This window comes from Lepidochelys kempii, chromosome 1 (genome assembly GCF_965140285.1).
Source record: "Lepidochelys kempii isolate rLepKem1 chromosome 1, rLepKem1.hap1, whole genome shotgun sequence".
NCBI classification, from domain to species: domain Eukaryota; kingdom Metazoa; phylum Chordata; order Testudines; family Cheloniidae; genus Lepidochelys; species Lepidochelys kempii.
In genome coordinates this window covers 229,443,714-229,468,722 of record NC_136380.1, presented here as the reverse complement: position 1 = coordinate 229,468,722, position 25,009 = coordinate 229,443,714, and the positions used below count along the sequence as shown (strand labels likewise).

The following is a 25,009-nucleotide window of genomic DNA, read 5'->3' as shown; positions in this document are numbered from 1 at the left end:
TCTTAGAATATTGACTAATTTTTAAGAGTACCTAGAAACTTATTCATCTGCTTCAGTGAGAATTTTAGTCTTGTGTGTGTTCTTTATCTATTTATTCCTTGGCGATTTCTCAGCACTGAAGCATTTTTCTTTCAGCCAACTTTTTCCACATTGGTTTCAGAAGTACTTCTCCATTTAGAGCCATTTATATCTCAGGTTTCAAAGTTCACTGAACTTTGAGTTCAGCTGTTGAAATCGTATGAATAAAAGTGTGGCAGGTTCTATTTCTTTACAATAAGGAAATACAGACTCAAACAGCTGATGATGCTTTCCTTATCCATTCAAAAAAATTTTAAAGGTTACCAAACATGGAATTTCCCACCTGGAAAAAGTAAGCTTTTTAGAAAGTTAGGCATTGATAATGGGAGGGCAGGCTTATAATTGCATTTTGCAGCCAACTATGATTTTATCTACTGAGTGAATGGTACAATACACCATCAGAAAGCTTCAGTGGGAATACAGTTTCAGATTTTGCAAATAGACTTTTGCTGACCTCAAGTTTTATTTTCTGAGTTGTTGACATAGTTAAGATGGATCCTTAAAGTTTTATCCTGCTAAATTCTGTTAACTTCATTAGGGCTAAAGGTGGTGTGAGAGAGTGCAGAATTTGGCCTGTGATCTTCCATTACCGATAGGCTGAAAAGCATGGAAAATATTTAACGTAGCTTTTTTTCCTCAAAATATATTTGAATTGTAGTTTTCCAAGGATTAAAAATAGTGAAAATCTGAGGGGGAGGGCACTGTCCAAAGATACCTTATGTATCATGCTAATACTATGCACTGTATTGCCTTTTTCTTTCAGGATATGTGATGGTGTCCAGTTTGGAGCTGGAATAAGATTCCTGTAATATTACAGAAACACTTCACGCTTCTGTCAAAAAAGAGAGCACTTGAATAAAATATTGCTCACAATTATTCCAGTTTTTTTTTCCTTGAAGTATAAATGTGCCTTTGAATGATTAACTGCTCAGACTTCACAGGAAACTACATTAAAGAATTATTCTGGAAAGGTGCACGGTACCTCTGATTTTTATCAAAGGCAGGCGGACTCTTTCATGGGATTTTAAAACTATTTTAACTTTTACTGAGGCTGTTGATACTTAAAATGGAAAAAAAATAGGTATATTGGAAACTAGTGCTGGGATAACTCCACAGCATTATAATTGTCAGTGGACTACTTGTCTCATAAAACCCCAACAGATGTTTAGGATGGCCCTACTATATACATATACCATGTAAAGGTTAATACAGTGGGATATTCTTTTTCTGTACTTACATTATGCCAAGTTGGATGAATAGAGAGAATGCCATGAAAAATTCCAGTATCAAGCACTTTTCAGTGTGTAACAAGCATAATGGTTATACCTACAGGAAAGTACTCTGATAAAAATACTATTTTGAATGTTGTAAAATGAGCTGTATTGAAAATTGGACCCTAAAAACTTTGACTGCCCTTTTTTCAAAAATTTGAACCCAACTGTCCTGAATGAATGAATAGTAAAATTCAAAGACTAAATTTTGTAGACATTCTTGATTCAGAAACAGCTGATTCGTCAGACTCTCAGTGAAGCAGGCAGTTAAAATACATTGTCATATTTATGACAAATTTCCTGCTCTACCTTGGTAGGTCTTGCGCTTATTGGCGGATTTGCTTGCCTTGGAGTTTCACGGCAGCCCTCAGCTTGGCCGTTTTTCTGAACCCACAGTCCAGGTCGACTCCTCCTGTGTCTGACCAGGAGTTGGGAGGATTTGGAGGGAACCCGGGCCCGCCCTCTACTCCGGGTTCCAGCCCAGGGCCCTGTGGAATGCAGCTGTCTAGAGTGCCTCCTGGAACAGTTGTGCGACAGCTACAACTCCCTGGCCTACTTCCCTATGGCCTCCTCCCAACACCACCTTTATCCTCGCCATAGGACCTTCCTCCTGGTGTCTGATAAGGCTTGTACACCTCAGTCCTCCAACAGTCTGCATTCTCACTCTCAGCTCCTTGTGCCTCTTGCTCCCAGCTCTTCACATGCACACCACAAACTGAAGTGAGCTCCTTTTAAAAACCCAGGTGCCTTGATTAGCCTGCCTTAATTGATTCTAGCAGCTTCTTGATTGGCTGCAGGTGTTCTAATCAGCCTGTCTTAATTGTCTCCAGAAGGTTCCTGATTGTTCTGGAACCTTCCCTGTTACCTCACTCAGGGAAAAGGGACCTACTTAGCCTGGGGCTAATATATCTGCCCTCTATTACTCTCCTGTAGCCATCTGGCCCGACCCTGTCACATATTGTACTGTAGACAAGTCTTGCAGTGCCAGGTTTAAAAGCTGCATTTTGTACTTCAATACTTTCTGCAGCAGTTGCAAAAAAAAAAAAAAGTTGTCAACTTCTATATTTGAGATCTGATACCACTATCATATTACTTGGTTGTATATCAAAGGCGAGTTTTGACTTTTATATCCATTTCACTTTTAAATTGCACTCCGCTATAATGGCTAAGCATATTTTTGAGTTTTAAAAGCATTCTTATAAGATAGCTAGTGTAAATCACTTGCCCTGTTCTAATGACTGCTTTCAAGACACTTAAATTTATATGGAATAAATCTACTTAACACAGATTTGTTAAATTGTCATTGAAATGTACCAGCACAGGCATAAAATCTGCTTGCCTTACATCAAAATCTACTCTTTTGTTAGTCATTGTAGAAATTAAAAATAAGTAATAAAATGGCTTGTCCTGGAGAAGTAGAGTCTTGCATGTCTATTAATGCAGCTCAACTATCTTACTTTGTTCAGTTGGTTTTCCTGGTGTCTAAGTCCTTTAGAGCCATTATCCAGTGCTGATCCTCAACTAGAAAATAGTCAAGGGACTACTTGGTCATTGGGCACGAACACGTTCTCTTGAATCGCTCTGTCCTGCTGAAGGCTCAGGTTTACCACACTTGCAAAATACTGTGACTTTAATGGCGAAAGCTATAAAGCCCAGGAGTAAGATCTTCGTCCCACTGAACTTAATGGCAAAACTCCCATTAACTTTAATGAAGCCAAGATTTCACCCCAGATGTTTTGGTGTTGGTGAAAGTTGCTGCTCCACTCATAGGTATAACCCACTTAAACATGGTGTTGATTTGCATGGTTGTGTGAACCTCTGCTTTCCCAAACATCTGTCTGTTTTAAAATACTGCATCAACAGGATAGCAAACTTGAAATGGAGTGCATAGATTGTCAGTAACAGTATAGTTTTAAAGAACCTTTAGCTGATTGAATCATTAGCAGTGTATTGAAAAGCAAATGCAGTTTAGTTCTTAATTAAAATTGACCACATGATAAATTAATATTTAACAAAGCAGTTACGAGGGACTGTTTTTTACTGTTAAGTCTTATTACGTTAAGGGGCTCAACAAATGAGTGTTTCCCGGTAGTGTTTATGCATTTTGACATAACTCCTTTTTAGTAGGAGTGGGAATATTTACATAATAAAGGGTAACCTAAGCATTCTTTCATGGCAGTTAAAAGTAGAATTTGTCCAAGTTGTTCAGGCTTCTAAGCTAGATTAATTTCTGATAGCTTTGTCACTCTCTCCAGAGATACGAAAAGCTCCTTATATACACATGAGGCTTGTTGCCAGATGAAAGAACAGGTCAATTAAAATCTTGTGCTTTCCAGCGCTAGAGAATACCAAGGCCACAACCGTCAGTCATTTTAAAAGGCAAGGTGACGTGCCTGAGTTGAATCCTAAACATCTATAAAAATTGCTTCAGTTTTCATGCTAAGAAATTACAGTTAATCCCAACCTTAATTTCCAGAAAACTGATCTGATATTGAAGTGTTGAAGGATAATGAATGACTGAGTTGGTTTTTGGCATATATTGCCTTTAGAAAAGTTGATGTGGTATGTGTAGAAGAATTTCCCTGAAGCAATCATATAAATCAAACACTTTTCCTTCCAGGGATCACTCCAGGCTAACATGGTTGTAGTTGACATACCTCCAATTGAAACTTATTGCTGCCACCTCATTGGATATGTCTACACTGCAATATAAGTTGAGAATAATGGGACTTGACTCATCTGACCATGTGTTAGAGAACCCAGGGCTTAAGCATCTACACTGATTGTCAACCACAGGTTAATAATTTTCTACCCTGGGCTTGAACCCGGAACTCCAGTGTCCACACTACAGCACACAGACCAGAGTCAAACTAACCATATCACAGCCTCTATCACCCTCCCAAAATGTAGCCACTCTAGCTCTTTGATCGTGGTGCAATGTGAGGAAACTTGACTGTCCACCCTGCACACTACTGGAAGTTTGAACAACCCCCAACACATCCTGAGCAGTAATTTTGGTCTGTGCGCTCTGCAGCAGCAGAAGTGAGCAACATGGAGGAGGCACCTTTTGAAGAACTACACTTGCTTGAACTTTCACTCCTGTGTCAGAAATGGGCAGAGCTTCCATGAGACACTGGTGGACATTTTGGCTGCGTTTTCTGATCCACTGAAGGGCACCTGACAGTTATGATGGGGGAGGACACAAACATGGCAGAGTCAAACTGGCTGATTCTGCTCATGACAGCTGCTGATGACCCCTGACTTAGACTGGCATTTCTGGAGCTGAGTGGACAGACCACATCGTCATGCAGACCTGAGGTGATCCTCAGTGGGTCCAGAACTTTTGCAAAAGAAAACTACATTTCTGGAACTTTTTGAGCAGCTTGCCCCAACCCTTCAGCACAAAGACACATGAGGGTGGCCATGCTGGTCCAGAAGTGGGTTGCTATAAACATCTGGAAACTGCTACAGATTGCTACAGGTCTGTTGCCAGCAGTGGCACCGACTTGGTGGGTGGTGCAGGGCTGGAGCGCCCACAGGGAAAAATTAGTGAGTGCTCAGCACCCCCCAGCAGCCAAGCTCCCCCATCCTCACTTCTCTTCTTTCCCCCCCACCCCTGAATGTGCCACGTCCCCACCCCGCCCCCTCCCTCCCAGCACTTCCTCCCTTCCCCCCCCCCCCCACCGTCTAACAGCTGTTTGGCAGCACTTAGGCCTTTCAGGGAGGGAAGGGGAGGAGCAGGGACACAGCGTGCTCAGGGGAGGAAGTGGAGAAGAAGCAGGGCAGGGGCAGAGACTTGGGGGAAAGGGGTGGAAAAAGGGAGGGGGTGGAGCCGGGGGGGGCAGGGTCAAGCACCCACCGGGCAGAGGGGAAGTCGGTGCCAATGGTTGCCAGCCTGTTTGGTATTGGAAAGTCAATTGCAGGTAAAGTGGCGGTGCAGGTTTCTGAGGCAATCAAGCATGTGGTTTACCCCAAAGTGGCATTATAAAAAGGTATACCTGAGGTAATTGGTGGCTTTGAGGCAATGGAGTTTCCAAATTTTGATGGAGCCATTGATGGGACTCGTGCCCATAGTTTGCCCTTCTCAAGGACCACGAGTACATAAATTGCAAAATTATACAGGTACTTGTGAACTGCAGAGGTGATTCTATGAATGTCAATGTGGGTTGCACTGGAAAAGTTCATAATGTCTTTCATTGATCAGGAGTCTACATTCATGGACAGGCTGGGACACTGTTGCCTCCAAATGGCATCGTCACAAACAGAGTTCCTGTTACTCTGGGGGATCCTGTGTACCTCTTGCCTTTGCTTATGAAACTGTACCCTGATATCAGAGGTCCTGGCAAAAGACAGTTTAATTACACTTTCAGCAGGTGTAGAATGGTTGTTTGAATGTGCATTTGGCAGATTGAAATCCTGTTGGAGATGGGTTATGACTGCTTGCAAACAAGCAGAACTCCATGGCCATCCTCCTCACACCATCTCCCTGCCCAGCATGTTTCTGGACAAAATTCAAACCAGTCTTATTTTGGGGCAAATGACTTTGTCATCTGTGAACTGTATTTAACTAAAACATACTAGATTTATAAATGGAACACAGTTCCACCTCTCCTCGCCCCTCTTCCAAGTTCCTTGCTTTCAGGTAGTTTGTTAGACCATTGAGCAGTCACAGAGCAGTGTACTTATGACAGTGGCAATGTAAGGTTATTTTTGACAAACAGGAATGCCCTAGCAAAAATCTGCACCTTTCAAGTAAAAATTTGGTTTCAATTTTTACTGTTAAAGTTTTCTGGTTGCCATTTTGAACTCCATGTGGTGGAGACAGGAGGTGGGAGTGAGCACAGGCACTGGCATACAATTTGCCATTAGTGGATATGTTTTGCATTTGGTTCGAAGAACGTAAGAGCAGCCATACGGGGTTAGATCAAAGATCCATCAGCCCAGTATCCTGTCTTCCAACAATGGTCAATGATTGGTGCTTCAGAGGGAATGAAGAGAACAGGTAATCATCAAGTGATCCATCCCCGGTCACTCATTCCCAGCTTCTGGCAAACAGGGGCTAGGGACACCATCCTTGCCATTGATAACCTATCCTCCAGGAATTTTTTTTTTTTTTAACCCTGTTATAATCTTGGCCTTCACAACATCTTCCGGCAAAGAGTTCCACAGGTTGATTGTGCATTGTGTGAAGAAATACTTCCTTTTGTTTTAAACCTGCTGCCTATTAATTTCATTTGGTGACCCCTAGTTCTTGTACTATGAGAAGGAGTAAATAACAACACTTCCTTATTTACTTTCTCCACACCAGTCATGATTTTTCAGACACCTGTCATATCCCTGCCTTAATCATCTCCTTTCCAAGCTGAAAAGTCCTGGTTTTATTAATCTCTCCTCATTAATTTCCTATTTCCCTATTAATAAACATTAAAATAGAGACAAACTTTACAGGCCTTGGAGCGGCTTCTGTCTGTCCCGTCTTCTGCAGGCGCCACAGTGAGCTGTTCTTTGGTTGGGGGCATCAAAAAGCTTCTTCGAGTATAGACCCAAGATGTGCCACTGCTGCTCCTGCGGCAATGCCGCCTCTGGGGCTGGTTTCAGTAACCGCCGTTCTTCTTCGAGTGTTTGCTCATGTAGATTCTATTCTAGGCGCGTGGTCGTCCGAGATTTTTGTCTTAGCGGTCAGACCGTCGGACCAGCTGTGGCGCCCTCTGGGGTGCCATGCTCATGCTGCGGTATATCAGGTGCCACCGGCCCTATGCCCTCTCAGTTCCTCCTTACCGCCTGTGGTGGTCAGTCAGAGCACTTTTCTTGCTGAGCAAGAGCTAGTGGTTTCTCCTGTTTGAACTTCATGCCTTAGGGCCTTTGTACATAGTTTACCTATAGTAGTGTGAAGTAGCTGGAAGGTCTCCTTCTTGGTCACTGTAACTTCGGCCCGTAGGGTGTCAGATGAGGGTGCTCACGTTGGAGCTACCTTATATGGCCTTCAAAAAGGACAAGGCCCAGCTGCGTCCGCACCTGGCTTTTTCTGCCCAAGGTCCTCTCCCAGTGTCATACTGGTCAAGACACATACTTGCCAGTCTTTGGTCCCAAGCCTTATGCGACGGATGAGGAACGCAGGCTTCATACCCTGGATGTCAGGCAAGCGCTGGCCTTCTACATAGATAGAACCAAGCTGTTCTGTAAGTCAACACAGTTGGTTGTTGCTGTGGCAGACAGGATGAAGGGTTGCTCAGTGTCTGCCCAGAGAATCACGCCTTGAAATACGGCCTGAATCCGCTACTTTTATGAGCTGGAAAAGGTGCCCCGCTGGCGAACATGAGGGTTCACTCAACTAGGGCACAGACGACATTGGTGGCCTTCCTGGCACAGGTGCTGATCCAAGAAATCTGTCTGGCTACCACCTGGTCATCCATCCACACGTTCGCATCTCATTACGTGCTTACCCAGCAAGCTTGAGATGATGCTGCCTTTGGCAGAGTAATGCTGCAAGACTGAACTCTGAGCCCACCTCTGAGGATACTGCTTGAGTCACCTAGAATGGAATAGACATGAGCAAGCACTCGAAGAAGAAAAACTGTTACCTACCTTTTCGTAACTGTTCTTCGAGATGTGTTGCTCACGTCCATTCCATTACCCGCCCTCCTGCCCCTCTGCTGGAGTTGTCGGTGAGAAGGAATTGAGAGGGCGTGGGGTCGGTGGTGCCTGATATACCGTGGCACGAGCGTGGCACTCCAGAGGGTGCCACAGCTGACCGTACGGCCACCACTAAGACAAAAACTCTGACTGTGCACGTGGACGCGCACACACCTAGAATGGAATGGACATGAGCAACACATCTTGAAGAACAGCAGTTATGAAAAGGTAGATAACTGGTTTGGGGTGTTTTTTGCTGGCCTCTCTCAGCACCAGCTGCTGGCTCCATCAGTCCCCATGCTGGATTCTGGAACCAGCAGAGCCCCATCCTGGCTGACCAGATCAGTGTGCACTGACGTTGGCTTTGTGCTCGGTGCAGTACCCAGCATCCAGTCAAATTCCTTATAAAATGGCTATGATGTGTGCAAGTTGCTCAAGGTACAGTTCTGGTCCTTAGTGCTTGGTCTTCAGCTGCTTAATCTGTTCCCTGCACTGGTGACTGATCCAGTAAATTTGCAATGCTGCCAGTTTTTTGGCTATTTGCTGATATGCGTGGTCATCCCTGGTACTCTTGCTAAAATGCTGTTGTGCTGACCTCACACCAGAGATTCCCCAAACTCTGACTGTGCTCCCGGAACCATGAAGCAAACGACTTCTTCTGGTCAGTCTCAACTGGAAACATAAGGTTCTCTGAAAGAGTTTGCTCAGTGGTCAGAAAAAAATGGAAGGGTTAATGCTAACTCACTGAACAAGGAAGCATTTTTGTAGCCCTTAAACCGGTGATTTATACATCTCTTCAGCTGGAGGTAGGTTGAGATGCTTTTACTTTGTAACCCTGCCCAACAATGTACGACAAGTTGAAAAATAACATCTAATTACTCAACTTATTTTTGTGAAAATCCCTTGGGCTCATTATTGGCTGTATGTGAGCATATATTATCTGAAAGATGGTATCTTCAGCTGTGTTATCCCCTCACATCATGGTAGGGCCATAGTATGGGTGGTCAGCGGTAATGCAGGAGGAATAGTATCACCTTATGAACCACCGCCCCTGGTTCCTCTAGCGGTGAGATCTCTTTAAACTGTTCTATCCAAGTGAAAAGCTGCTCCCTTGCTTTTACACTTGTGACGGCTGGCAGGATCATAGCACAAGATGTGACAAAAGAATAAACTGGCAGGGATTGATTCGCATCTTGGAAGCAGGTTTACTATGACCTTATTAATAAGGTAATTGCTTTGCAGTTTAAAAAATCCCCACATTTTAAAATTAGATACTTCTAAACAGGAGAACATTACTGGGGCAAATGAGTTAATAATAACCACTACATTTTAAGCATTATCTAGGCCTCCGCTTAATGTCAACGGAAGTACATAGAGGGGCAGAGGCTAATACTATGGCACTTATTACTATATGTAAGACAATGCCTCACAAACGAACTATCAGCAATAATTTGTTCTGAAACGTTGATGAGAGAATCTAGCCCACGGGATGGGCAATGTTTGACGAAGGGGGTGTTACGACAGACAGCACCAACCATGAACGTACAGAATCAAAACGGTCTATCGGCCAGTTTTATTACACTTGAATACAAATGTGGACTACGTGTCAGCTTATGCCACTGTGGCTCACATGTAGTTGCTCACCTAACCGGTTCCCTTGACTTCAATGAAGCTTCTTATGCAAACAATGGCTTGCCGTGCTGAATAAGTAATGAAGGAAAATAGTAATACCAACTGCTTATAATGCTTTCTATCCACTGATCTCAAGGGTGGGATTCACAAAGGTACATTGGCACCAAAATCCTGTGTTTAGGCCCTACTGCGATCTGCAAGACTCTTGCTCAGCTGCTGCCTAAGGCTGTAGGAGTCTAAATTTGTGCAGTAAAATTTGTCTAGGTGCTTATGTTTCTGCCTTTGAGCATGTGCACTGCTGCCTCACGCAGTGTAGGGGTGCCTATCTCCTACTTAAGTCCTATAGCAGGGTTTCTCAACCTGTGGGCCAGGACCCAAAACTGGGTTACTAGAATGCTTTGAAAGATTGTGTAGCAGCTCCTGGTGCCTCCTGTCCTATGGGGCTGGGTGGGCTTGCCTTTCTGGGCCAGGCACTGCAACCTATAGGATCCCAGCACCACTCATGTTTAAAGCTGAGCTGTCATGATGATGGGAGTCTGGATAGGCCAAATGTGAGTGACTGGCAGTGCAACTCATAAGCCAGGTCACTACTTCACACTCACAAATTTGATCCAGTTTGGGGGGGCCAAACCTGAGCAATGCTGCAACCCCAAAGGCTGCAATGCCCGGAGTGGAGAGCCAGCCCCACAGCATGGGAGCTGCAGGAGCCGCCACTCGGTGAGGAGTGCTGGGCAGGACCCTGCTCCTCTCCTGGTTCAGATCCAACCAAAACTGCCTCAGGGCCTCCACCCCTAGATTTACTAGGTCACGACAGGCCATAAACATTTACAAATGGGGCCTGAGCCCGAAACAGTTGAGAACCAGTTCTCTAGAGAAATAGGCACTTGTCTGCATAAGTCATGGGCAGGGCCTGATCCACTAGGCATGCTTAGAGGCCACAACTCCGTACAAAATAGTTTGGGGGAGGGAGGAGAACCTCCTATATAACTGTTTGCCCAGTGGTTAGAGCACTCAGCTGAGATGTGGGAGACCATGGGTTCCAGCCCCAGCCCCACCCCCACCTGATAAGAAGGGATTCAAAAGAGATCTGCTAGCTCAGTGGTTAGAGCACTCTCCTGAGAGGTATGTTATATTCCAGTGTGGGGCTCCCTCACTCCTTCCAGATGAAGTTCCGTTTCAGTTGGATAATTAAGTATTAATTGGGAAAGGGCTCCCAAAAGAGTAAATCATCCTTACTCCATCACGCAGTGGTCAGGGCATCTCCCTGCAAGCCCGTTAGCTGCTAAACTCGGTGAGAGGGGCAGTGCTTAGGCCACACCCCTCCGGTCAACATCTCCCATGGGCTACCTTAGACAGCTCCCCAACTAGCATGCTGGCTTTGTGGATCGCATTCTAAGGCACCTATCACTGCCCTGGCCCCTTGTCATCATATAGGTGCCTAACTCAGCAGCACAGTGGTGTTCCTGTGATTTTCTAGGCCCGTGAAAGTTAGGCACCATGATGCTCAGCATCACTACTCCAAAGTCCCTTTGTGAATCTAGCCCAACGTGCCTTACAAAGAAGGTCAGTATTGGCATCCCAAAATAAACACTTTAAATGACCAGCAGTCTCTTCATACCTGTCCCTACCTTCAGGTTTATGTAGGACAACATGCAGGACTAACTGCCTAAAATGGGTGGGATTCCGAGTGTGTATGATTTTAAACCTGCTCTAAAAGCCCTCTTTTCACAAAGGTTACCGCTGTGTGGGTAGCTATTGCTAGGAGGGTTTTAGCATGATTTCTCTGACCACAGCGTGAGGTTTTAGCATGATTTCTCTTAAAACTGTGAAGCCAAATCTAGAACAGTTTTACAACACTGTCTAGGGTGGTTTGTGCTAGAACCCTATTAGCTACTGCTGTGCTTACAGCAATGTTTCACTGATGCTGGGAATGGCCTTATTATACTGAATGGATACTGTGCCAGTCAGATTAATGTAAGTTAAACAGTGTCCCAGGGGGCGGAAATCAGCCTGCAGCCAGTCAATTTAGTGTATATACAAATAAAATCATCTTTACTTCTATGCATAAGCTAGTCTTCAATTCAATAAAATACACTAACAGGAAAAAAGTATTGGAACTGTAATATTGTCTACTGCAGTGGCTCTTAACCTTTCTAGACAACTGTACCCCTTTCAGGAGTCTGATTTGTCTTGAGGACCTGCAAGTTCCACCTCACTTAAAAACTACTTGGTTACAAAATCAGACATAAAAACACAAAAAAGTATCACAGCACCCTATTACTGAAAAATTGCTGACTTTATCATTTTTACCATATAATTAATAAAATCAATTTCAAACACCATTCCATTGACACTCAGTTTTAATGAGCGCTTCACATACTTTCAAATATTAAACTAAGTAAAAAACTTTTCATACAACTTAAAATAGAGGCAAATGGAAAAACCATGGGGAAAGAACTTTGGGAACATTCAAATGACTCCGCATTGTTAAAGGTACATCCTTTACTTAACATATGCTGAAATCAAAAGCAGATCCTGCACTAAGTTCCAAATGTAATCCTTTATTCCTAATAGGACATATTATATATAGTGGACCAACTTCTGTTGATGAAAGAGACAAGCTTTCAGGCTCCACAGAGCTCTTCATACAAGCTCTGGCAGATTTTCTAGTGAATACTCAGTCAAAGGAATTTCATGGCTGGTGTGCAAGGTAACACTGGAGAAGTGATTTTTCTAGGATATATAATACTGGTATCATTCAGTCTGGAAGATGATTAGAAGACTAATGCACTTTGCCTTCCTGGTGCTCTCATGTCCTATCCTTAGGGGCACCTTGTACTCTGGTTCAAGCTCCTAGGCCTTCCGTATCCTGGATCAAAAAAGCCATCTGTCAGGAAAACTGGCCGTGAACTAAATAATGTTTTTAAGGACTAACAACTAGTAGAATTATAGGGACTTAAGTTATTCATCCCCAATGTAGAAGAGTGGATCATTTGCTCACACCCATTGTGATCTGACTTAGACTTAAGATCTCCAATATTCTAGAATATTTTTCCCTTTGAGAGGCTTATGCCCTGTCTGACAGGGCCAGGTCACACTCCTGTCTTCTCCTTTGTATCCAAAGAGTATTCAGACACTATTCATTGTTAAACCCCACCATGCAATTTATGTCATTACTCTTCCCACCACCCCATTGAGCCATACACAGGGTTGACATCAGTTTTACCTCCATCTTCTACCAAGGGAAGGGCAGTGATCTTTCCACCTGGAGAGCCTTCTTGGTTCTGGCTCTGTTATCTTGCCTCTCCCCAGCACTTTCTTCCTCTGAATTAATGAGCTAATTAGCACTTTGGTCTTCCCCAGCCAATTCTAGGTAGGCAAATCAGGTCCACCCCAGGGGGGTTAATTGGTGCTGAAGTGATCAGAGTGCTGGCTCAGGTGTTGATGCCAACTACTCCATCACACCTTCCCTGTCCTGCTCCCTAATAATCCGATCTCTCCTTCTTTTATATATGCAGCAGCTATTTAGTCCATTTTTGCTCAGTCTCTAAATTTTACCATAATATAATTTTAAATATTATCCCCCCCCACCCAAAAAAGAAAACACAGCTAGATTTGAAGATGTTTGCATACAGTATTTTACATCTCAAGTGTTGTATTTTTCTGATTTGCTGGTATACTTAAGTCAGTGAAGGTTTATATGCTCTTTGGACTGCATGTTTAGCTCATGAGCTTTACTGAGTCATACTTTACTGATTCAACCATATAATCTACTTTACCAGCTACACACCCATTTATTTCAATGGTTGAATGGGATGCTGCTGTACTTAGTTTTCCATGTTGCTAAAAATGATGCATATTTTAATACTTCAGTGGAAACTTTAGCAAATGAAATATGCACTCTGCTAGTCATGCTGCTGATCAACATTTGTTTGTTCAGCAGTTTCTAGTATATATTTTCTGGATTCAGTTACCTTATTTCAATGTATTCAAAGATTGAAAACATCAGTTTGGAAAGCTGCCTCATTTGCTTCAAGCAAATAAGAGGAAATTAGTTCCTTTACTAATTGCATGTTTTTCCCAAAGCTGTATGCAGACCTAAAATTGTGTGAACAAGGTAGGCAGTAAAATGCTTTCTCTAGACCTCCCTAAATTATATTAAAAACTACCACCATATTTGCCTCTTCTTGCAAGTCTCCTTCCTTCCTCAAAAAATATTACAGCAGTATGAGAGTTAACTTTATTTAGGATAGAAAAATACTGAAGAGTGACCAGTATACTCTCTAAGGGTGAAATTCATCTCTCTGTAGACAGCCAATACATCATTTGTGTCCCAACTTAAGGGGTGTGTATAGGCCTTGTGATTGCTTGTAAGCATTTGCATTGTACATTTAAGAAAAAGCCTCATAGGATAAGTATTCCATTTAGTGAAGTGCAGCTTGACTACCAAAGTACATCTACAAACTATTTAAATCTTCCTAGTACAATAGCTAAACCATAGCATTATGTAATTTCACTCCCATATTATGGAAATACTTCTGCTACAATATGCTTGAGTAGTAAAGCTTATTAAGAATCTAATCCAGTGTAATAGACAGCAATGCATGTACTGAAATCTATGAAACACAGGAATGTTTCACCAAGATATGTGTTTTTATTAATGCAATATGCAAACCCACCCCCCCACCCTACCAGCCATAAGAAGAGGAAAAACTAAGTGGAGCAAAGCTGCAAAGTTAACAGCAGGAACAGTGAGAGCAAATGAGACACGACAGTGAAGGCCAATAGAAAGGAAAACAAAGTCTCCGGAGCCGGGATGTTTTGGGAAACCGAGAAGGCCACAGCAAGCTGGTTTGGACTGAAACAAAGAGCACCAGGAACAGAGGTTGTGGAATAGAACACCCCCAAAGGAGCCCTGGGCTTAAAACCCTCCTGAGAGCTGGAGCAATTCAGAGATCAGCAGCAGACCTGGACGGCCTGGGCCCAGGACAAGAACTCCCATCCACCCTTCCCCCCACCCTTCTTCTGACATTACACCCAGGCCTGGCCGGCCTTGGGTAGCGTATGTGAGTATGAAAGTGAATTAGGGCTAGGGGCATTAACGCTTTCTTTCTTCCCCTGAGTGACGTGGGAGTGTTCCCAGCACTCTTTGCTGTTGTTTTATTATTTTATCAATAAAGCTTTAAACTTAGACCCTTGGTGTGCCTTGTCATCTCCTCCCTAAAAGATCCTTGGCCTCAGCCTGATCAACTGACGCCTTCAGGCAGGTTGGTAACAAAAATCTGTCACAAGGGCCAAAGATCAAATACCTCCAGGGCTTGAGGAAGGGATGTCTGATTAAAATAGGGACAATGAGGCATCTAAGAGAGCACAAACTACTTCGTTGTTTTGTGTTTAGGATTACAGTGAATACTGAACAGTAGCACAGCAAGCATGAGGAGCTCCAGAAAATCCTGCAGATTTAAAAAAAACATGTCCATGTGCTAAAGACTTTTGTTTAAAACCTTGTGTATCATAGTGCAGGAGTGACCCTTGAAGAAACAGAGTTCTAGGTTATGGGGTACCTGAGGGAGGATAGTCTAGTGGTTAGAACATGGAAATGGGAGTTTTGAGTACTGGTTACATTCTCACTGTGGCACCATGGGCATTTAGGTCCAGCTCCACAAAGGTATTTAGGTATTTAACCCCCAGTGATTTAAATGGGTGTTAGGCACCTAAGTACCTTTGGGAATCTGGACCTTATTCCCTCTGTGCCTCAGTTTCCTCATCTGTAAAATGGGAATAATAGTTCCCTGGCTCACCAAGGAGGCAGGATGGAGAAAATACTGCAGTAAAAGGTAAATACTGTGGTGGGAGTAAATACTAATAAGTGTTAACGGTAGCCACTGCACTGTGTTTTCCAGCCCAAGCTTTCCAAGTGTTTTAGCAGTATTAATGGATTAAGCTGAAGAGTTCCCTTATGAGGTAGGCATTATTCGCATTTAAACAAATGAGATGGAGGCCTAGAGAAGTAAAGTGTCCTACTTAAAGAAAGGAAGTCTGATGGAGCTGGGAACAAAAACCAGGGCTCTTGTTCCAAGTCATATTCCTTAACCACATGAACCATCCTTTCCCTGGGAGGAAGAGAAATTGACTGAAATACTGTATAATATTATATAATTGTTACATGTATCTGCTTAACAACCAAGACATATACCTAATGTAACACAAGAGGGTACTTTTATCATTAAGGGCCAAATTCAATTAAATATTTTGTTTACTGACCACCTCAGCTCACATCTGTTAAGTAGAGGGGCATATGACCAAGTGGCAGGCCTAGAGGACCTGAGTTCTAGTCTTTGCTGAGCAGGGTACTTGATAAGATGATGACAGGTATGGAGCTCCTGAGTTCTACTTTTGCTGAATACGGAGATTTTTGACAAGTCACTTGTCTTCTGTGATTCTGTTAACCCCAGAGAGATAACTAGCTAAAGAGCAGAAAGCTCAGTGTGAACCAAATGCTACATCTGGAACTGAGGTTGTGGAAGTGACTTTGCCACTTATCCCCTTGCCACTGACCAATGCCAGTTTTCACAGACTCCCAAGTATATCTTGGGCTCCATCATGCCATGACACCGTATCACTAAGTAAGCATGTTTTACACCATGATTCAAATATCTTGACAATTTGGTTCTGTAGGCCAAATATTTCATGTCTGCTTTCTCATCCAGTAACCACACTGTTAACTACCTGTACTGTAACCTGGATGTTTTTAGTTGTTACTGCCTGCATTTAGGTCCTGATCCTGCAAAGACTAATATGCTTGCAATGTGACTAGTCAATGTGACTGCTCATGGTGGTAAAATGATGCACACGCTTACGTCTTTGCAAGATGTGTGATTTAGTAGCCATGCTTTTAATATGAAAATCACAGGCAAAAGTAATTAAATTTATTAGAGGTTGTAGTTTCCAAACAAACATATTTACTAAATGGCAAACCTAAGAAATTCATTACAATTGCAAAGCTAAAATGAAATGTTTTATTATATAGCAGTATTGACTTCATGAGTTGTCTATATTCAGAATGTATAACAGTAAAATATTTACTCTTGATCACTCCCACTAACTGAGATAATTGAAAGCCAGGTTGAAAACACTGCCTGATTCACAAGGACAATAGGAGGCTTAAATAAAGGGGCACTGTAAACTTGAAATCCAGTCAATTTAAAAAAAGTTAAAAGTAGCTCATGGGTCTCCACTTGTAATTGAGATCTGCTGTCAGTTTTAGTGCTTTTTAAAGACCCTATTTTCATTTAAAATGTTTCTCTGCTCTGTTGATTTGTGAAAAATTCACACAAACAACAGGAGCAGGTGCCTAAACTTATGCAACGAACACCATGAAATTGACTATACAGAAAGTCCAGTCAAATACACAAAGGAAACAAACCAAAGCAATAGAGGAATTTAAAAAAAGCTCTCATCTTTCAGTTACAGCCACATTAGATGTTACTTGTAACAATAGCAGGGGAAAGATTTTCAGTAGGGCTGTCGATTAATCGCAGTTAACTCATGCGATTAACTAAAAAAAATTAATCATGATTAAAACAATCGCAATTAATCCCAGTTTTAATTGCACTGTTAAACAGTAGAATACCAATTGAAATTTAATAAATATTTATGGATGTTTTTCTACATTTGCAAATATATTGATTTCAATTACAACACAAAATACAAAGTGTACAGTGCTCACTTTATATTATTTTTATTTACAAATATTTGTACTGAAAAATGATAAAAGAAATAGTATTTTTCAATTCACCTCATACAAGTACTGTACTGCAATCTCTTTATCGTGAAAGGTTTCAGAGTGGTAGCCGTGTTAGTCTGTATCAGCAAAAAGAACAAGGAGTACTTGTGGCACAAGTATTCCTCGTTCTTTTTATCATGAAAGTGCAATTTACAAATGTAGATTTTTTTTTTTTGGTTACATAACTGAACTCAAAAACAAAACAATGTAAAACTTTAGAGCCTACAAGTCCACTAAGTCCTACTTCTTGTTCAGCCACGCTAACAGAACAAGTTTGTTTACATTTATGGGAGATAATGCTGCCCGTTTCTTATTTACAATGTCACCTGAAAGTGAGAACAGGCATTCACATGGCACTTTTATAGCCGGCATTGCAAAGTATTTACATGCCAGATATACTAAACATTCGTATGACCCTTCATGCTTTGGCCACCATTCCAGAGGACATGCTTCCATGCTGTTGATGCTTGTTAAAAAAGCCCTAATTTTCAGAGAGAAGTGGGATTGTTAAATTAACAACAATGTCCCTTTATATTTATAAACTGCTCTGAGTTACTTCAGTGAAAGTTGCTATAGAAACACAAACTACTGAGCCAGATTACCCCCAATTACCATAATCCCCTCCTATAACTTCCATTACTTGTACAAAGTTTAAAACAGAAACAAACTGCACCTTGTTCTCTATTTCTCCATATGCAAAGAGTTCATACTGCTTGTCCTTTCTTTCACACACACCCTGCATACATCTGAGCTGATCTCTATTTCCTCTCCACTTCCACTTGGTCAGTGACAGCCTTGACACCCCTTTTGTCTCTTGCTCTGACATATGCCTTAGGGCATTCTTCCATGCTGCCCTGTCCTGTTGGAAGGCCCTTCCAAAATCGGTGAGGCCCCTCCGCCCTCTCAGTGTTCAGATTGCTCCTCAAAAACTCTGCTGCATCACCTAAAGAAATACAAGTGTCCCCATTTGAAAACATTGTATGTAAACCACAAAGCATTATGTTTGCCTAATGAGTCACCACCCAGTCATATCTCAGAAACATGTCTCCTCCTCTTCCCTCCCCATCCTCTCAGTTTCTCATTTCACTGTATATTTCATCATTAAGGTCCCAATCTTGCAATTGTTCTGCATGAGTGGATCCCTGTGCAAAGCCCCATTGACTTCTGTGAGGCTCCCTGTGGAGGGAAGTGTCTGCTCTGTGACATTACCCAGGGTACAATCTGGACAGTTGAACAGCTGTGTCCCCTTAATTCTCTAGCCTGGGGTGCCTTTTACATTGCTGTACTGTCCGAACATCCACTTCTGGCCTGCTCATACAGACTTCAGCAAATTCACTCCCAGTCAAATACATGAGCACTCTGACCACCCATCACTCGTGAATTACATACAAGGCAACAGCTGTGAATTCTTAGTCCCAACCTTGTTGCTCCAGAAATGTACAGTCCAGCATGCTACTGAACAACGCAAGTTCATAGAAAGTCTGTCATTTCATCAAAGGAAAATGATATATGCACCAGCTTTATTTTCCCAAATGGAGTTTCCCACACATTTTAATCCAAACACACTTGTGAAGACAAAAGAATAAGATAAGTTTATTAACTATAGGAAAGATAGATTTTAAGTGATTGCAAGTGATGATGCATAAACATCAGGATTGGTTACAAAAGAAAATAAAAGTAATACACAAGGTATCTGAACTTAAAAACAGAAGCCTTCCTCACCATATGCTGTAGTAAATTTCACAGGCTGCATTTCCTTTCAGTCTTGGACCACTTCCCCTCTTAGTTCAGTTCTTTGAGAGTCATTGATGTCATGAGCAGAGAGATGGGAGGAAGAGAGGTGAAGTCAACTGTTTTCCTCCCTCTTTATAATTCAATTTCTTATGCTCGAATCATCCTTGCTGAGCATCTGGACATAAGGTTTGAGTCTCCTTGTGATTAAATGTAAATTTCTTGTTCACACCTTGTCCCCTGCTGGAGGATGGCCGCTTAAGTAGGTGATGGCCCTTTAACACCTATCCGGGGTGCTAGTATGTCTTTGTCTCTGAAAAACTGGTTTATGGGTGCTACCAAAATGACAACATATTTCACTAATAGTCATACAGTAGAATCTTATAACTTCTCATAGAGTGTGGCTACACATATAACAAGGTAATATTCTGAAGATTATGACTTTTCAAATGATCCCTCACAAAGCATACTTTGTACAAAATTCATCATAGTCTTGTAAAAGTATAATAGTATAGAGCAGGGGTGGGCAAACTTTTTGGCCCGAGGGCCACATCTGGGAATAGAAATTGTTTGGCAGGCCATGAATGCTCACAAAATTGGGGTTGAGATGTGAGAGGGGGTGAGGGCTCTGCTGGGGGTGCAGGCTCCGGGGTGGGGCCAGAAATGAGGAGTTCACGGTGTGGGAGGAGGCTCCGGGCTGGGGTGGGGGAGTGAGGTCCGGGGGGTGGTGGTGTGAGGGCTCTGGCTGGGGAGTGCAGGCTCCTAGAGGCGCTTACTTCAAGAGGTTCCCAGAAGCAGCGGCACGTCCCTTCTCTGGCTCCTACCTGGATGTGTGGCCAGGTGGCTCTGCGTGCTGCTCTGTCCGCAGGCACCGTCCCTGCAGCTCCCATTGGAGCACCGGAGGGGGCCATTGGAGCATGTAGGAGCTAGAATGGGGCCATGCTGCGGCTTCCAGGAGCCACATGGTGCGACCCCCAACCCTGCATCCCGGCTGGAGCACCGGAGCGCGCTCCCCAGCAGGGGCTCGCAGGCCGGGTTAAAATGGCTAGAGGGCCGGATCCAGCCCACGGGCTGTAGTTTGCCCACCCCTGATATAGACCGTCACATGCTCACTTGGAACAGAGCGCAGGATTGGAGCCTAATGCATGTGCTAAATGCTAAGCACCTGAGCAGTTCCATTGAACTCAATGGAATTTTTAAATTAAACATGTACATAAAACTTGGCAGGATTAGAGCCTAAGATTTGTAACCTCTGTGGGATCTGTATTTGTGTGTTCTGTGAAGCACCTATTCACACTTATGGGGGCTATAAACTGGTAAGTAATAAGTACATCTTTCAGCAGGATCATGAGTTACTTTGCCTTGTAGCCTTTCTTTATTAGAATCGAATATTTATATAGAAGTAGTGGGCAGAGACCTGCAGCCGGGCTCTGCATCCCTTGTGGTAGGTGCTGCACTAATACACAAGGCATGGTTCCTGTTCCAGAGTCAATGACCTCCGCCCTATAATAAAATCTGCACATCTGTGTCCATGGGGAGTCTCTCTGAAATCAATGGGGTCCCAGCAGGCACAAGCATCTGCCCTCATGGAGCTCATTGGAGGATTGCTGCCTAAAGTGACAAGAGACACAGGCAGGGTGGGAGAGGAGACAGTAACATATAGACTCAAAAAGAAAAGGAGAACTTGTGGCACCTTAGAGACTAACCAATTTATTTGAGCATAAGCTTTTGTGAGCTATAGCTCACTTCATCGGATGCATTCAGTGGACTGAACATCTCCACTAAATGTCCACTGAATGCATCCGATGAAGTGAGCTGTAGCTCACGAAAGCTTATGCTCAAATAAATTGGTTAGTCTCTAAGGTGCCACACGTCCTCCTGTTCTTTTTGCGAATACAGACTAGCACGCCTGCCACTCTGAAACACATATACTGTTTGCAAGGCAGGGTGGTCTAATGAATGGGGCACTGGACTGGGGAATAGGAGATTTGGGGACAGATCCTCAGCTTGTGGAAGCTGTCATAACTCCTTTGATTGTAATAGAGCTGTGATAATTGCCACCAGCTGAGGTGCTGCCCCTAGGCTGTATTCCCAGTTCTGCCACCGATTTTGGGCAAATGACTTCACACCTCTGTGCCTGAACCCCTCCCTTGTCCTGCCTGTTTCCATTGTCAGCTCTTCAGGGCAGGGGGGCTGGCTCCTCAGTGTGTGTGTGGTGCCTACATCTCAGAGGGGTCCTCTAAGAGCTCATGTCTTTCTTCCACACACATCTACACGTTTGCAATATGTGCCAGCCCCATCTCCTCATCTGGCTAATAAAGCGTGCTAAGGAAACCCAGGCAGACCAAGCAGTGGAGGGACACCTGGATTATGGATCTTCCTTGACAGGATTTTTTTTGGGGGGGGGAGGGGGGGTTCAGCGCACGTGTGGGATTTTTGTGTGGGTCAGCCCCATACCACAACCCCAAGCCTACAGTCCAGCTGACACAGGCGCGGTTTAACCACCCTCGTGTGCGTTTCAGCCCGCCAGGATTTCATTGCTCGCTCCCCGCAAGCAGCGGGGCTGCTCCCCAGCCGGGTAGGGGGAGCCCTCTGACTGCCTGAGCGAGGGGGCTCCCCTGGACTTCCACGCCAGGGCAGGGCGCTGTGGCAGGCTGGAAAGCGGCCGGTCCCTGCAGCTCCCAGCCCGCCCCTTTCCCGGTGCGCGTGTGGGGCTCACACACACACACCCACACCCACACGCCGCCCGGCCCTCCCCTCCCCTCCCCCGCCGCTCGCCCAGCCCGGCCAGACAAGGACACGCTTCCCCAGCCCGCTGCCGCCGCCTGCCCCGGGACAAGCCAAATGTCCTCGGCGCCCCTCCGCTCGCCCACCCTGCGGCCCCACAGGATGAAGAAGGACGAGTCTTTCCTGGGCAAGCTCGGCGGGACCCTGGCGAGGAAGAAGAAAGCGAAGGAGGGTGAGTCAGGCGGGGGGGGACAAAGTGAATCAGAGCAACGTGACTCGCAGCAGCTGCTGCGGGCTCCCCCCCCCCCGCCCAGCTGGCCAGGGAAACGGGGGCAGGGACGCTTTGGAACAACCCCCCGCCCCCCCCCTTTGTTATTTCCATGGGCTTGAGGGCAGCGGAGGGGGGCCGAGAGCCCGCAGGCAGGTCTGGCGCCCCGCTGGGGCGGTGCGTGCCAGGGCCTGGCCCGCAGGGGCGGGCTGCGGAGAGCGCGCTCGGCAGAGGCGGCCTGGTAGCGCGGCGGGGCTGGGGGGCGCTCGCAGTCGGGGGGGGGGGGCGCTCGCAGTCGGGGGGGGGGGGCGCTCGCAGTCGGGGGGGGGGAGAGCGGTCGCAGCTCAGCTTGGTTGCGGGGGCGCCGCTGCTCAGTACAGACCGGCCCTTGCGTAGCCAGTGCTAACGTCAAAGGCTGCAGGGTTGTGCCCCGGCTCTCACAGAAAGCGCTGAGGCTCTAGCTTGCCGAATATTGGAAACCCCCCCCCCCCCCCTTCACTGCTTACTACCAGCTCTTCCTTTATTTGCTCCTCGTTCACTTAGGCAGGACGAGCCGCTTCCACTTCTTTTTCTGTCTAGTTTTGCTTCCCAGCTCCCATGCTCTTGCACGTGGGCTCTCAGTGAGGAGTGATAAGCCCGGACACTTTTTTTCTGTTGGAAAATGAGCTCATCGTTGGGAAAAGGCTGAGAGCCACTGCTCCAGCACAATGCTGTGGTGTTGGGGTTGCAAACAGTGCAAGAGACCCTGTAAATCCCGCCAGCTGTTTTCCAGGGCTGGTCTACATGCTGTTTTGCTACAGGCCTACCTGTTTTGGCTAGGGGTGAGACGGGATCCCTTTCCTCGCTGCAGTGAGTGTTTGCAGTGCCGTGCTACCATGGCGCAGCTGCTGTGTTGCAGCTGTGCTGCAGGTGTGATTTAAGTGTAAACCTAGCCCTAGTGTGGACACAGTTGTGCTGGTATAAGGGCCAGGTCTGCACTATAAAGTTTTGCTGGCATTGCTATATTGGTCACTACTTTTACTAGTATAGTTTATTTCTCTTGGAGTGAGGGGGACCTGGAATAGGCTATGCCAGCTAACGCACAGTTTTGTTCATATAAATTGCATCCACACTAAGGCCTGGTCTAAGCTAGAAAATGAAATTGGCTTAACTACATCAGTCAAAGGTGTGAAAAATCCACACCTCTGAACAATATAGCTAGGTCATTTTAAGTCTCTTTGTAGACAGTGCTAGGTTGACAGAAGAATTCTTTCCTTGATCTAGCTGCCTCTTGGGGAGGTGAGTTACCTACGCTAACAGGAGAACCCCTCCCATCAGCATAGGTAGTGTCCATTTTAACTATGGACAAACCCTCATGGCGGTGATACTGCTTTAATTGTATCAGAATAGTTAAAATGATGCAACTTTTATGTAAACAAGAAGATACTGTAATTAGATTTTGTAGAACTAGTTTTAATTCTTTATAAACTAAACTTAAATTTTCCCCTAAACTAATTGACAACGTCCCTTTTAAGGATAACTCACTTTCTTGCCCTTTGATTCTTTGACTCTGAATGCATGTCTAGTCCTATATAGGAGGTATCCCTCAGCATCATCATCCTTACTCTCAAACAACTGATATCTGGTAGCAGGAAATCCGAGTGTCATTTCCTTATGTTTGAATCTAATTTTTACGTTCTTGCTAATCAGAAAAAAGAAAAGGAGTACTTGTGGCACCTTAGAGACTAACCAATTTATTTGAGCATGAGCTTTCGTGCTCAAATAAATTTGTTAATCTCTAAGGTGCCACAAGTACTCCTTTTCTTTTTGCGAATACAGACTAACATGGCTGTTACTCTGAAACCTTGCTAATCAGAGACATTCTTGGCTCTGGTCTAGATTAAGATTGGAGGTGAGGGGGAAGGGGATAAATCACTTAATTTGAAACTCCTTTCACTTAACTATTGAAATTGTACAAAGAAAAGGATGCATCCGATGAAGTGAGCTGTGACTCACGAAAGCTTATGCTCAAATAAATTTGTTAGTCTCTGAGGTGCCACAAGTACTCCTTTTCTTTTTGCGAATACAGACTAACACAGCTGCTACTCTGAAACCTATTGAAATTGTGTATGTTTTAATTACACTTAATTATTCTATGAACAGCAATTAACTGTACATTTTTTTTTAAAATATAAATGTTTGGCATCCAAACTTGGATCAAAGGAGATGTTGCTAGGCCATACCAAACCACAACCCGGGAGAAGAAAAGGCATTTCCTTTGATTAGTATACTTTTTTAATCCAGAGTTTCTCAGACCTTGTCCCACTGTTCCATTTCTGAGGTACTGAAGGAATATAGTCACAACGTCCCCTGATATAAGTCAATTTCAAAATATACAACTAAGTTTTTGGTTTTTGAAGGTGACTCTTTGAGCCTAAATAGGTTGCCAGCATCACTTTTAAACAAACAATTTCCACATTGTAAGATTGTATTTTTCAGGACATCTGCTGCTGCAGTCACTTTTAGATGAGGCCAAATGCATGTTTTGCTGAGCTTGCCCATTATTTTGCCAACTCTTGTAGTGGCCACAGCTCCCGCTGGCTATAGAATTCTTATTTTAATTATTGTCTTTTGTATCAGATGGAAACTGCTTGAGTTGTATTGCTTTTCTTGATGGGAAGGAAATCTAAATTTGTGACTCTTTCCTTTAAATGGGATGAATGGAAATGAAGAAAAAAAAATTTCCACAGACCTGTGTAGTTACCAACAATTTGTTTATTTCATGTTTACGTTCTGGCGGGGCCAGCATTATGACTTTGAGTGCATGGAGGTTATTCACTGTAAAGGGAAGTGGCTTCCATTCCTTTAGCTTCTTCTGCCTTCTTCCCTACACCAGCCAGCTAT

General features: G+C 44.1%; 2 protein-coding genes across 3 annotated transcripts in view; both read left to right on the top strand.

Annotated features, from left to right (window-relative positions):
* SAMM50 (SAMM50 sorting and assembly machinery component) overlaps positions 1–952 on the top strand; it is a 34,055-nt gene extending 33,103 nt beyond the window's left edge. Inside the window, exon 15 of the mRNA XM_073316621.2 lies at positions 842–952. Coding sequence (XP_073172722.1) covers positions 842–887 — 46 coding nt within the window. The 3' untranslated portion in view covers positions 888–952. The remainder of the gene's footprint in view (positions 1–841) is intronic.
* Positions 953–21,887: 20,935 nt separating this feature from the next.
* Positions 21,888–25,009, top strand: part of PARVB (parvin beta) — a 97,588-nt gene continuing 94,466 nt past the window's right edge. For both annotated transcript variants that reach the window (XM_073316524.2, XM_073316514.2), the window contains exon 1: positions 21,888–22,090. In XM_073316524.2, coding sequence (XP_073172625.1) covers positions 21,976–22,090 — 115 coding nt within the window. In that variant the 5' untranslated portion in view covers positions 21,888–21,975. The remainder of the gene's footprint in view (positions 22,091–25,009) is intronic.